The sequence below is a fragment of the Pteropus vampyrus genome, unplaced genomic scaffold, assembly GCF_000151845.1.
Source record: "Pteropus vampyrus isolate Shadow unplaced genomic scaffold, Pvam_2.0 Scaffold114, whole genome shotgun sequence".
Classification (NCBI taxonomy): Eukaryota; Metazoa; Chordata; class Mammalia; order Chiroptera; family Pteropodidae; genus Pteropus; species Pteropus vampyrus.
The window spans coordinates 3616563-3630377 of NW_011888895.1; the positions used below are offsets into that span (position 1 = coordinate 3616563).

The 13815-nt window shown below is 46.1% G+C and overlaps 1 protein-coding gene across 1 annotated transcript in view; it reads right to left on the reverse strand.

Annotated features, from left to right (window-relative positions):
• IL10RB (interleukin 10 receptor subunit beta) overlaps window positions 1–11543 on the reverse strand; it is a gene marked incomplete at its 5' end in the record, with an annotated part of 15672 nt that extends 4129 nt beyond the window's left edge. The window contains 4 exons of the mRNA XM_011365687.2: window positions 1287–1447; window positions 4547–4694; window positions 8064–8230; window positions 11262–11543. Coding sequence (XP_011363989.2) covers window positions 1287–1447; window positions 4547–4694; window positions 8064–8230; window positions 11262–11543 — 758 coding nt within the window. The remainder of the gene's footprint in view (window positions 1–1286; window positions 1448–4546; window positions 4695–8063; window positions 8231–11261) is intronic.
• Between the last annotated feature and the right edge of the window lie 2272 nt (window positions 11544–13815).

A 13815-nucleotide genomic window follows, 5' to 3' on the forward strand; every position in this document is an offset into this window, starting at 1 on the left:
GCCCCATGAGTTAAGAATGGTTTCAGAGTTTTAAATGACTACATTTAAGTGGTTATAGAAGTATCAGCATAATATCTCAATTTGGCCTCTTGGCCTGCAAAGCCTAAAATATTTGCTATTTGGCCCATTAAAAAAATCTTTGCTGACCTCTGGTCGGGAGGGTTCCCAGAGGGGACAAAGTAGGGGCCCCATGAGACTTGAAGCTATGGCGACCACCTCCTCAAGCCAAGCCCCTCGCGCCAAGAAAGGAATAGAGTGACCGCACTGGTCGTCGGGAGAAAAGGCTGCTGTTATGTAACGGTGGGCCCTCGACGTCCCCGGGCGTCTCGTGGTGTACCCCGCCCAATTCTGAGTGTAGCAGCCATCGCAGAGCCGAGGTGACCCAATGGGGTCAGCAGCCCATGTCAGCAGCGGCTAGTCATGGGAGAGGGGACTGTAGAAAGGACAGCAGAGCAGCGAGACCACGAGTGTGTCTCGTGCTCCTGAGACCAACTGCTGCGGTGGGGGTGGAACCTGTCCCGCTCAACTTCCTGTGACTGCACCCCGGCTCAGCCTCTCTGCTCTCACGGTCCTGCTGCCCCGCACCCTGAGAGGTGTCATTCCCCAGGGCACTCCCCACTAATGCAAATCTCCATCTTTGTGTCTGTGTCCTGGGCAATGAGGCCACAGAGAGGCCCTCTCACGGCTGCGCTTGGCGAGCTTTCATTTTGAAGCGTGTCCGCCCAGACTTCCACTTCCGGGGGCCTCCGCAGTCAGACGGTCTCCACCTGGACACAGCCTTTCCTGTTTCCTGGCCCTTTGAACACAGCTTTCCTCAAGTCTGGGACACACATCCCATAATAGCAGTCACTCTCAGGTATCCCCTCTGAGATATAACTGAAAACATACTTGTCCCCCCGTCTCACCCTCCCCCTGGCTGCTTCCTGGCACTTGGGGTAGCGTTTCCTCTTTCTCAGGCTTTCCCCTCTGAGTTCTGCTTTTTCTCTTCCTGTCCCAGAGCCACTGTCACCTTTGCTCCCTGAGGAGCTGGTGCTTTAGAGAAGGAAGGTTGGGGAGGGAACAGTGTCCAGGTTGGAGGGAGAGCTTCTGGAACGAACCTCCACTTCCTCTGTTAGGGCTGTTCTGTGACCACAGACATCTCTGAAATGGCACCAGGGAACAGACGGGAATGCAAGACATGGGTCGTTCCAAGAAAACATGCTGGTCTGAACTAGGCGGCCCTGAGAAGGGACAACTGCTTCCAACCCGGATTTGTGACCCGCAGCGGGCCGCACCCCGCCGCTTACCTCTTTCAGGTGCTGTGGAAGTTTGTTCCCATGGGCGAAGGCGTACTTGGTCTTCTTGTAAATGCACCACATCAGGGCGAAGCAGCCAAGGAGGAGCAGGCAGGCCACGCACACCGAGGCTGTGAGGATGATGGCCACGACGATCCACGAGGGGGCTGTTTCTGCAGGGAGGAGGGGGCGTGTTACCGTCTGGTCACACACAGACTGGGTGGCAGTGACCCTCACGCTATTTTTGCCACCGCGACCCCATGGCGGTCCCTGAAAACTGGGCCCACATGTTCATCTCAGAAGGCGTAAGGGAACACAGCGGCTCTCTGAGTAGAGGGGGCCAGAGGTGCTCAACCAGCGTCAGCCCTTTCCTAGCTTCTCCCAAGTTTGGTTTCCGGCATGATGGCTGGTACACACAAAAAGGAACAGGAAGCAAGAACTCTGATCCACTTTCCCTACTCACAGGGTAGCAAGGGGCCTCCTGTTCCGCATACACCTCCTCCGCCTGGGAGCAGAACACGGGGTCCCCCGGGTCCCAAGGCCTCGGTTCAACACATGCTCCAAAGCGTTTTGTGCTGAGAACCGCTAAAGCTCTCAGCACACAGTGTGACTCCATCCACACCTGCACTCAGAGACCCCAACTCCAGCGTGGCTTCTAGTAGCCTTAGGCCATGGTGCCGGTTTTCAATAGGTCGTACTTTTATAAAACTTTTGCGTTTTGTCACTTAACAGGTGATCATTTATAGTCACAGAATATTAGAAAAGTTTTCTTTTTTGGTCACATTGTATGCCTCATGCCATGTTTCATGGTATGAACCTTTAGGAATACTTAACGATGTGATTTTCATAATATTGTTATCAATAACACTAATAATATCTAACATGTACTAAGGGATCACTCTCTGCCGGGTACCCTCTGAGTCCTCCCAACCCCTATGCACGGTGGCAACACTTCATTCCACCCACTCTGCAGAAGAGGCAGCTGAGGCACAGCATGGTTCAGGACTTGGCCCATGTCACACGTTATGTTGGGCTTCATGGCAGGGAAGGGCAGGACGCAGGGACAATAGGGCACCGACACAAGGCTTTAGGAAAGCAGACAGCAAGTGTTTAGAGGAAAGGATGGGTCTGAGGCGAGGGATCCTAGCGATTCAAGTCGAATGGGGGTGGGGGAGGGATGACTCCCAAGGTACAGAATTCTGGTTCAAGCACACATGATTCACGAGAGGAATAACATAAGAAAAAACGTAGAGAGGGTCTGTGAAAATAACTTGTGGCACACAAAAGGCAGGACTTTTTGTTATTTAAAGGTGCTGTTGAGAGGCTCAGCCAGCTCAGACCATGGAAGGAGGTACACTGGCAGCTTCGCACAGCCACTGACCCCTACAGAGGACCCAGGGGCTACAGAAAAAGAGTGATAAGAGAATTTCTCTCCAGAGAGACAGCAAGACTTTTTAGCTTCTATGTGGCTCTGCAGTCCTGAGAAAACTGACCAATATAATTACAGAGTAGCCCTGGATGACAACACAGAGACACAGACCTGGAAGAGGCGAAAGAATCCTCGATTTGGGCAAATGTGTGCATTTACAAAAGAGGAGGAAAAAAAAATTCAGGAAACTACAGCCCAGGAAGCTTGATGCTGATCTCCAGAAAAAATATAAATGTTCCGGAATGCATAATTACGTGGTTAATTACATACCCTTAAAAAAGATAAGGATGATAACTAAAAATGATAACGACATTAGGGCACCGACACGAAATTAACTCCAAGTGGCTGCCTTTCCTTTTTTAGGCCAGGTTCCTTGTTGATACATCGTGATCTTACGGGCTAGTTTTTCCCAAGCCGTGTGTGCTCCTTAGAACGCAAATCCTCCACAAAGGTGTTCGAAGATGAAATACGCTAAAAACGCTAACATACAGGGCAACTTTGCAGAGGTGGAAACACAATATGTCGTCATTTTCAGCAGGGCCCTTACTCTGAGATGCTGGATGCTCACGGGACTCAGCTGGGGCAAGGCAGCACCTTGGCGCCAGGTGTCGATTTCGGCTGATATTTGCCAAGGTCACTCACAAGGACTTTGTCGACAGTAAAACGAAACAGCTTACGTGACAGTACACTATATTCAGAAGGACTGGTGACCAGTGAGCATGTGGGTAAGCAGCGTAAAGGAAGGGGTGTTTTGGAACACACCGACGGTTTAAACAACAAGCTGGTAAGGATCTTGAAGCTCTTCCCTGCCGATCAGATGAGACAGTAAAACTGGGCGAGAAATACGTTCAATGACAAAAACCAACATTCAAAGAGAGTGTGATAAGCCGGAATTGTGAATCGAAGCAAATGCAGCACCGTGGATTCCTTAGACCTGCTCGGAGACACGGAGAGGGGAAAGCTCTGCTCTCTCTCCGGAGGGAGTTCTGGATGACTTTCCTCTGTATTTCTCTGGCCCCCCGGCTCCGCACCTCACGCCCAGGAGGGCCTCGCCTCAGTGAATGAAAACGGCCAAAAGTGGACCGGCATGTATTCATCCTTCCACGATCTGAGCTGGTTGAGCCTCTCGACAGTGTCTTTAAATAATAAAAAGGCCTGTTGTTTGTGTGCAGACATCTAGGCCACGGGCTTTATCGCCCTGGATGCGACTGCAATGCGTCTGAAATGATCAGTCTCCAGACCCACTGGTATCCTCCTCCCTCTCTCTCTCTTTTCTTCCTTCCCTTCCTCCCTCTCGGTTTTTTCTTAAGAAACACCGAGCGCGGCAGCACTCAGCTAGACGCTGCGACCCTTCGCATGCGGAGGACCGTGTCGAGGGGCCTGGCACTGTATTTTACGATGGACTCTGAAACAAGTAGGGTTCGCTGAGGAGCCTTAGGATTTCTAAATGCTCCTTTCCTGTCACGTGCCTGAGGGGCTGGAGAAGGAAAGCCTTCTTTTGAGGCTGTGACAGGCCTTGACCTTTGCTCGGTGGTCTTGGGAGGGCTGATGAGACTTGTGTTAGGGAGCATGAGAGCACAGAATGAGCGTAGCGGGGAGGGGGGGGGCACGGAGGCGGACCTCCGCGCTCCTGGCGGAAGTTTCCATCAATCCCTTCGGTCTCAGAGTGAACGTGCCCCCCGACAAGGTGCTCTCTCATTAGTTGGGGCTGACCTGGGAGGGAGTCTGAGCTGGGCACGCTGAGGTCTGCGGAGCCTCCCCACCCTTGTACCCGGTGGGGTCTATAAACCTGTTTAGGATGCTCGAAGGAGGAGGATTACAAACGGTACATCTCGAGACTCACCGTCATTGACGGTTTGCTCACAGACGGGCTCACTCCATTCCCCGGTTTTGTTCCGATCGGGAAGAAATCCTTGAACTTGAACGCAATAAGTCGTCCACGGCTCGAGATTTCTGAGGACCTCGAAGTCATACTGACAAGTAACTGGAATCTAGTAATGAAGATAAAAATAAGATCATGCCTCAGCAGGGAAGGGACACCATCTCCCCCCCGCCCCCACACGCTTATGAGTATAATCTTTACTTCAGGCTCAAAATAGGAAGACAAAGGAATCAGACGCATCTCCCAGTTCATTTCAGGGGTCCCATGCTAAGGGACAGGGCCAGAGCTGACTGTGATCCTGAAAAACGATCTCATTTCTTCAATTCTCTAGTTTAGATGACATAAAAACCATTCCACTTCATTTTTTAAAAAAGATGAACTATATGGGTTGAACCATGTCCCCCTCAAAATTTATATGTAGAAGTCGAACCCCTAGTACCTTAGAGAGTGATTTAGTTGAAGATCGGGTCTTTACAGAGATAAGCAAGTTAAAATGAGGTCATCAGGGTCGGCCCTGATCCAGCATGACTGGTGTCCTTATAAGAAGAGAAAGTCTGGACAAAGACTTGCACACAAGAACAATGCCATGTAAAGATGTAGGCAGAGATCGGGGTGATGCTTCTACGAGCCAAGGAACCGAAGAAGGCCAGAAACCACAAGCTGAGGGAGAAGTCTGGAACAGATCAACCCTCACAGCCTCAGAAGGAACCAACCCCACCCTCACCGTGATCTCCGACCTCGGCCTCCAGAACCGTGTGATAATACGTTCTGTTGTTTAAGTCACCCAGCTTGTGGTATTTGGTTACAGTGGCCCGAGCTGACTAATACACTGGTAATCTACAGTAAGACTCAATGCGCTTTTCTTTCTAAGTCAAGAGAACGCTGCTGACCCTGGCTGCCCAGCGATCTCTTCTCAATCACTTTACCACCTTGTGCACCTGGGGTGCCCCCAGTGGCCCACCTCACCTCGAGGGCACACACCACAGCCGGCCTCTGGTGGGGGCATCCCAGACTCATCTTAGTTTAATATGAATATAAGATATCATAATTGATGATATATTCTTGAAGTTGAGAATGCAAAATAGTTTCCAGCAAAATAAAAGGAATTAGGAGTTTATACTACTTGTATTTCCATCATAGTTATAATGTCCTTAGAGAAGGGTCCTATTTGTTACAGGAATAGGAACATCAATAGAAAGTGAGCACGGACTTTTTACTTTAGTAATCGGTCATTTTTCTTTTGGGGTTGAGTCTGTTGACATCTTGTCTATATTCTTTCATTGTATGAGAAAATAAATTCAACGAGGGCAAGAAATGGATTAATACCAACTGAATATATGAACAGTATGGCATACCTTCTTATAATTAAAAACAAAAATAACACCAAAAAATCCTGGCTTTCATCTCTAGAAATCCAATACCTCTAAAACCTGAAAATGCTCTTTCTTCAAAGACTAAACTCAGAGGCTGACCTGTAAGTAGCAGGCAGGGAAAACAGTAGCCCAGATGTGACGGGACCTGCTCTAGGGCTCTCTGATTGCTTTCTCCAGCCTTCCTGCACTCTGGGCAACTTCCGGTTTTGCTTCCTAAAAGACAACCATATCGTCTGGCTCCTTTTGGCTGTTACAGCAGAATACCGCCGGCTTGGTGGCTTATACGCAACCTTTCTCTCTCACAGGAGTGGAGGTTAGAAGTCCAAGATCACGATATCGGCAGATCTGGTGTTTGGTGAGGGCCCACTTTCCGATTCATCGAGGGCCCTCTTTTCGCTGAGGCCTCACCTGGCCGAAGGAGTGAAGAAGCTCTCCGGGGTCTCTTTTGTAAAGGCAGGAATTGCATTCACGAGGGCTCCACCCTCATGACCTAATCACCTTCCAAAGGCCCCACCTCCTAATACCATCGCATTAGGGATTAGGTTTCAACATATGAATTTGGGGTGGGGGACACAAACATTCAGTCTCTAGCACATATAAACTGGTCATGGTGACGTTGCAGTGAAGAACTGGGGAGCAGACAGCCTTTCCAACGCTCAGCTTGTCGCACCAAAGGCTTTCCACACCACAGGCTGAGTGACGGGACAAATGTGTAACTGGATGCCTATTTTGTGCGCACATTCTAGATAAGGAGCTAAAGGTAAACTGGGTTTTGCATTTCATGCTTGGTGCAGGAGGCACTCAGGCATGGGAACTATGGAATCCGATCTTTAAATTGAAGTATGCTGCTAACTCCTTGAGTGGGTCAGTCTCGTCTGATTTTTGCATTCCATAGCTTAGCAGAGACACCTGCATTTGATAAGTGACCATAAAACACATTATTCTGTATTGCTTTCTAGGTGCACATCTCCTGGGGTCTTGACTATAAGCAAAATCATCTATTCTGTGAAGAAGGCAGATCTCTTACGCCATTTAATAGAGCATTTTCTGGAGGAAAAGTTAACTTTAGATATTTTTGGACTATGCAGTAAGTACATATATATTTAATTATGTCATTCTTAAGACAATATTCGTGGGTGACCCTTTCTTCCCAAGCTCTTGAGAATTAAGTGATAAAATCAATATTTAATGTAGAGGAGATAACACGTATGTAACTTATTACACATACGTAAGTCAGTTCAGGACCACAAATGGCATTCAGTTGGGAAGCACTAAGTATAAGAACAAAGCCTGACCGAGGATGAATGAAAATAACCTTAACATGTCTACATTAGGGGATGGGAACCTGGTGTATTGACCATATACACTGGTCAGGCAATGGGACAAGTTTATTCTTTTCATTATGTTACTAAATTCCCTAACGATCCTATGAAATGGGTTATTATCCCCACCTTGTTAATGAAGTGAGTTATTATTCCCATTTTGCAGACATGAGGAAGCCGAGGTCAAGAATGGGTCACACGGTAGCAGGGGCGACATTCCGACCAGGTCTTTCTACTCCTAGCCCTTGTTTTTAAAGGAACTGTCCCCTGAAAAGGAGAGCAATGGAGAAAAGTGGGCTCAAACAGGTAAAATCTGACACTGTTCATCCAGCATCCAGGGTGGGGCTGCCTGACCACGAGCCTGACTGTCCTGTGGTGTATGTGTGGCACAGGGTTCGTGCCATGAAACAGTTGTCACTCAGCTGATCATGCGATTCAGCTGACTGTAAGTTCCGCCAGCCAACTGCTGAGTCAGCTCTGCCTTCTTCTGCAACTTCCCTTTGGAGAAAGAAAGGCCCACTCTTACTGCACAAGCACCCTGAAAGTCTGCTCTGTGAATTTCCCTCCAGTGTGAGCTGGAGATGCTGCTCACCCCTCAGGCTGGGAACTCGCTCGCTCAGAGGACCAGGCCTTAGAGCCTCTGGACTTTGAGGCGTTGCCACCTTGCAAGACCCTGACTAGATGGCCTCCTGGCCTCCTCTCTCCACTGCAATGGCCTCAGACCAACACTGAGCAAAGAACAGGGAGCCCGTACCTGAGATACACACGATTTTCCAGGCTTACCTTTTCATCAGAGCCGTTCTTCCAATATTGCACATTATAAGCCCATGAGTTATAAATATTCTTCATGGTCCATGTTTCATGTTCCTTCTCAATTTTGGGGGCTAAGAAACGTATATGTAAAGAATTAGCAAGTGCTTCTACTTGCATTCCAGGAGGTCCGATAATGGCTAAGTATGAGAACAAAACAAAATGACAATCAAAAACCGCATTTTAAAAACATCGACGTTTATTTTTCATAACTGTGCTGACCGGAGGGTCTACTGAGGTAACCTGACACTATTATCACTGTGGATGTGATCGACATGGATAAGTAAGGAGGCTACTTGGAGTCTGTTTCTTAAAAAAATAAATCTGATAATCCTTGCTTTTATTAATCATTTTAGTCCATTTATATTTATTGTGATTTCTCATATATTTGAAATTATTCTAAGTACATTATTTTGTGTTTTCTGTAAAGGCTGCTTCCTCCCTGCCACCCCCCCCCCACCCTGCTCCCCGCCCAATCCCCCTTACTCCTTCTCTTTTTTCTTTCCATTAGGCTGAATTTCCTTTACTGGGTTTTTCTATTAGTTTCAGTGTTTAACATATATAATTAACCCTATATTTTCCAACAAAGTCTGAAGCTGTTCCCTTCCAAGTGCTCCTTTACTGGATATTCAGGTGGCTGGCCCCTTCACTTCACTTGGGTCTCTGCTCAAATGCCACCTCCTCAGAGAGACTGTCTCTTACCATCCTATGTAAAGAGCAGCTCCCATCACTTCCTGACTGGGTACCTTGCTTTGTTTTCTTGAGAGCCACAGTCACTATCTGTCATAAAATATGTCTTCCCCATTAGAATATATACTCCACAAGGGCAGAGATTTTTGTCTTGTTCGCCGTTGTAGCTTCAGCACTAAGAATGTTCCTGGCACATAGTAGGTGCTCAACAGTAACTCTAGAATGAATAATAAAACCAGGCAACGGTACTATTTGAGTTATATCCTGTATTCTTTTCTGGCTACTGTTATTTTTTTTTTGGCGGGAAGGGGAGGGGGCGCTGCTAATGGGCCTGCTTCTTGCATTCTACCCTGTTTCTCATCTGCTGGTAGCTGAAAACCAAATAATAAAAAAAACTTTTAGATATTTTTGCAGAGCAAGTACATGTAGGTTCCACATGATATCTTGAAGCATTTTCCTACCATATAAACTTCAAGAGGCAAATATCCAATATAAAGTAGGTGTTTATAAGAGTGTGGACGCGGGAGCCTGGCTGTGAATCCTTGCTCGGCCACTCTTCACCTGTGTGACCTTGGGCAAAGCTGCTTAGCTGTTTTGTATCATTCTAAAGGGAACTTCCAAAATAGTCAGGACCTAGTAAATCAGTTAGCAATTACAGGAACAGAAGCCTGTATTGTGTTTTGGAGACTTGACTATTGTCAAGCTGTTTGTATTTATTCACGGCTACTTTTTCTTAGTTTTAATAAAGACACCTTTATAAAAGCTATAACTCTGATAACTTCTGACTCTGGACATAAGAGTTTTTTGCCCAAGCCTGGGCCAGAATTGGGAAAGGGCAGAAGGGCATCCTATCTGCATTCCCCACTAGGGTGGGTGAAATTGTGGGAGCCACTGGAGCCCAGAGCAGGGGGGTGGAATGAAGGTACCTCCACACGTAGAGACAATCCTTTTAATGCTCCTCTCTACTCCTTGGAAGGCTGTACTTGAATTTTGTTAATGAGGTTCTTGTAACCCTTTATCCTCTTACTCTCTCTCGCTATACATGGATTAATTAGTTTTCAATTCCCGATGTTCTAATTACGTTCATCTCATGACCTCTGGTGGGCCCCTGTGACCCTCCAGATATAATCTGGGAACACTTTTTTTTGGATGCTTACCAGCCGACCTGACCCAACGCATCTGCCATTAACTGGATCGATGCCTCCGTCCTTCGTCCTGGGCAAGCTGGCTGTCTGTACCTGGTCTTCCTGTCTCCACGCCTGCCTACAATATCTTTATTCTTCTGCCTATCCTGCCAAATTTCTTTAAGTCATAATTCCAAACTGACTTCCTCCAAAAACGTTTACTACAGTCATGCACCACATAACGATATTTTGGTCAATGACGGACCGCATGTATGACGGTGGTCTCAAAAGATTATAATGGAATTGAAAAATTCCTACGGCCTAGTGATGTCCTAGCTATCGGAATGTCATAGAGCAGTGCATTACCCATGTATTTGTGGTGATGCTGGTGTAAACAAACCTACTGAGCTGCCAGCTGTATAAGAGTCTAGCACTTATAATTATGTATAGTAGGTAAAACTTGATAACGATAACAAATGACGTTACTGGTCTATGTATTTACTAGGCTCTACATTTGACTGTTATTTTAGAGTGCACTGTTTCTATTGCTAAAAAAAATGTCACCTGTAAAACAGCGTGCCCTGTGGCACCAGCAGCAGCAGACTGCACATCTTGTGTTTACCGGGCCTTCTCACTGCATCATTTTCCCTTGGGCTTGATTTTACCTAGTGTTCTTTTCATAGATTTAGTGTGACCGAAGGGTACAGTGTTTATAAAGTCTATAGTAGTGGACAGTCATTTCCTAGCCTCCACATTCACTCAGCACTCACTGAGTCACCCAGAATGCCTTCCAATCATGGTTACTTTACTGTACCTTGTCTATGTTTAGACAGACAGATTTCAGTGCTATGACTGCCTAACGATGCATACAGTAACGTGCTGTACAGGCTTATAGCGTGGGAGCAACAGGCTACGCCACAGGGCCTAGGGCTGTCGCAGGGCTGTCGTCTAAGCCATCTGGGTTTGTGTAAGTGTACTCTATGACGTTTGCACGATGACAGAATCACCTAAAGATGCGTTCCTCAGAATGGACCCCCGTAGGGAGGCCGCATGCAACCGTCCACTAATCATTCCAGTTCTCACAAACAGCACGGGCCCCGCTTGTTCTCACCCTCAAGGCATGAACGTGATTACATGGATATTTAATTATCTTACTGACTTTATACCTTTCCTGTCCTGTCTCTCCCATGAACTTCTGTAAGGCCACAGCCCTCTTTGTTACACATGCCTTATGCCCCTCATACGAGGCCATCCGCCTTGGGGGCACTCAAAGAATTGCTGCCGACAGGCCAACCGATGGGATAAAACCCAAAGCGTGCAGTGACATGACAAGGAAATGGAAAATAAGGCGACTCACTGTCATCCACAGGAGAGAAGGTGACGTTCACCCAGTCTGAGTGCTCCTCTGCAAGTTCGGCCCTGACTCTCAAGGTGTGGTCGCCATACTTGGAAAGACTTGAGAAATCACATTCCGTCAGGGCAGTACTTGTGCACATATCCTGGAATTTCTTGTAACTATGAAACCAAGAAAAGAAAACTCTGAGAGTTCTAACTCCAGTCTCTCTGAGGCCGATGGGTGCTTTATTCTCCCTGCTACCAAAGGATAATGGAGGATAATGAGAGAAAAATAAAGCAGATTCTTAATCATCAATTTTGATGGAGAGTATGCAGCCTTTGTGAATATTTTCCAAATTGTGCTCCATGGGGCCTTAATGATCCTTGAGACATCTATCATAAGACATTTCAAAAATAAGCTGTTCCACGGTCAAACAATTTGGGGGCGAAAACTGGGTTGAACGTAAAGAAGTGTCTATCTCCACAAGAGAAACTTCTCAGAAACTTTCACATCCTCATGAACACATGTTGCTCCCAAAAGGCGTCAAATAGTCAACATGTTGACCAAGAAAGCTTCCTCTCTTGCTTATGTATTTCTGAGAGCAGGACACGATTTATGTAATATTAACAGACACAGATTAACCAAAATAAGTATATTATTGCCCTATACATGACTATTGTTGCGATTACTCTGGAAAAATTATAAAACGGTCTGTCGACCTCAGATCTCTAGCCCTGGAACCCATCACCGAAGAGAGGGTGGCAGAAACGTGAAGTGCAAGAAGAAAAGGGATGTTTGGGGACATCCGCCAGGTGCGGGTAACCTAACCTCACCACAGCCTGAAGAGGTAATTAGCTCCAACCTAACCCAAGAAAATCCAGGCTTTTGTCTTGCAAAAAATAAAGATTTTGTCTGATTGGTTCCTCAGTCCAAGACCTTCCTGTCTTGGTGTCGAAGCCAATTCAGCTGCCCTTCGAGGTGACAAGAAAAGTGATGGTGATAAAAATATTAAAAGCTGACACTTGTGGAGCACTTAGGTGTCAGGCTCAGTGCTAAGAGTTTTATCGGTCTTGTTTTACAGACGAGGCATAGGCATGGAGAACCTAAGAGACTTGCCCATCCGAACTCAGGTCTGTTAGACTTGAGCCCACATCTCGGGCACCACACCGCACCTCCCCACATTCTTAGCAAAGCCCAGAACAGTCTCTTGCAAAAAGGAGATAGAGATGATTGGGCTCATACTATTTTACAATCTGCTCTTCTCACTTAATATACCACAAACATTTCGCCAGTCCGTCAGCTCTTTATGGCTGCCTCACATCCCTAACATCCCGCCATCTGGAAAATCCAGGGGTTATTTCATCAGGGGGGTTTTCTCACGGGTAGCCATTTTTTCATTTAAACTAATGCAGCAACTGAGTATTTCAAAAGTAAAATAATGTTTCGCAATAACTCTTCTTTCACTAGCCCAGTTTTATCGCATTTAAAAATATTCTTCTCCTCATTATATAGGTAATATGATCCATTCCCCATATTTACATCTAATTTTTAAAAACGTTTCCATCTTAAAATCACCCATGCCCCTTCTCCGGTCACCCCTATCCACTGCACCTATATGAGAGAGTTTGTGCCATGCGATCGCTCAGGCTAAATTCTTTTTCTTTGTTGTTTTTAATTTTTTTTTTCTATTTTTATAATTCTTTGTTTTTTTCCCCCCCTTTTATCGCCCCCGGGCTAAATTCTAAACAAATCTTTAACAGAACCATGGAAGAGTAGCCATGGAGGACTAATCAGATTTTTCGGGTTCAAATTTCTTCCCCAAGACACATCAGCACATGCTCTTTTGTCCCTGGTACATGTCATGCTCGGTCTGTATTTCCACGCTGAGGAGACCAGGAACCCAGGCACCAACTCTGGGTTACTGGAAAGTCACTGGGAACTCTCAGCTAAAAGACAGATGCCCCAAACCAAACGTCTCTACCACAAGGCCAAAGGACAGAACAATAAAAAATAAACTACAGTAGGGAGAGACAGAGAGAGAGGAGATCATTTTCCACAGTGAAGTCTCTAGAGCTATCGAGACGGAGTGGAAAAAAACAGAGGTAAAATTATAAAACTAATCAGTGCTAGAAAATACACTGCAGGAAAAAAATAAGTCACAGAATGACTCCTTCTTAAGTCCTTGGGACAAAACTGGAATACGGACTGTAGGTTAGGTGGTGGTATTGCATCGATGGTAAAGCTGCCAACTTTGATGACTGTGGCGATGTAAAAGGTTATCCTTGCTCTTACGAAATACACAATGAAATGCTAAGGGGCCAAGGGCACGAGGTATGAAAGAGGGAAAATGTGGTGAACCTTATCAATTGGTGAATTTGGATACAGGCTATTAGGAAGTTCTTTGTATTGTACTTGAAATTTTGAAATGTTCTGTTATCTTGGAATTATTTGAAACTAAAAAGTTAAAAATAAAAGTAAACAAGGACTGAGATCACTTTGTAAATAATATGAATGTCTGACTACTATGCTATACACCTGAAACTAATATAAAATAATATTGAATGTCAAAAAAAAA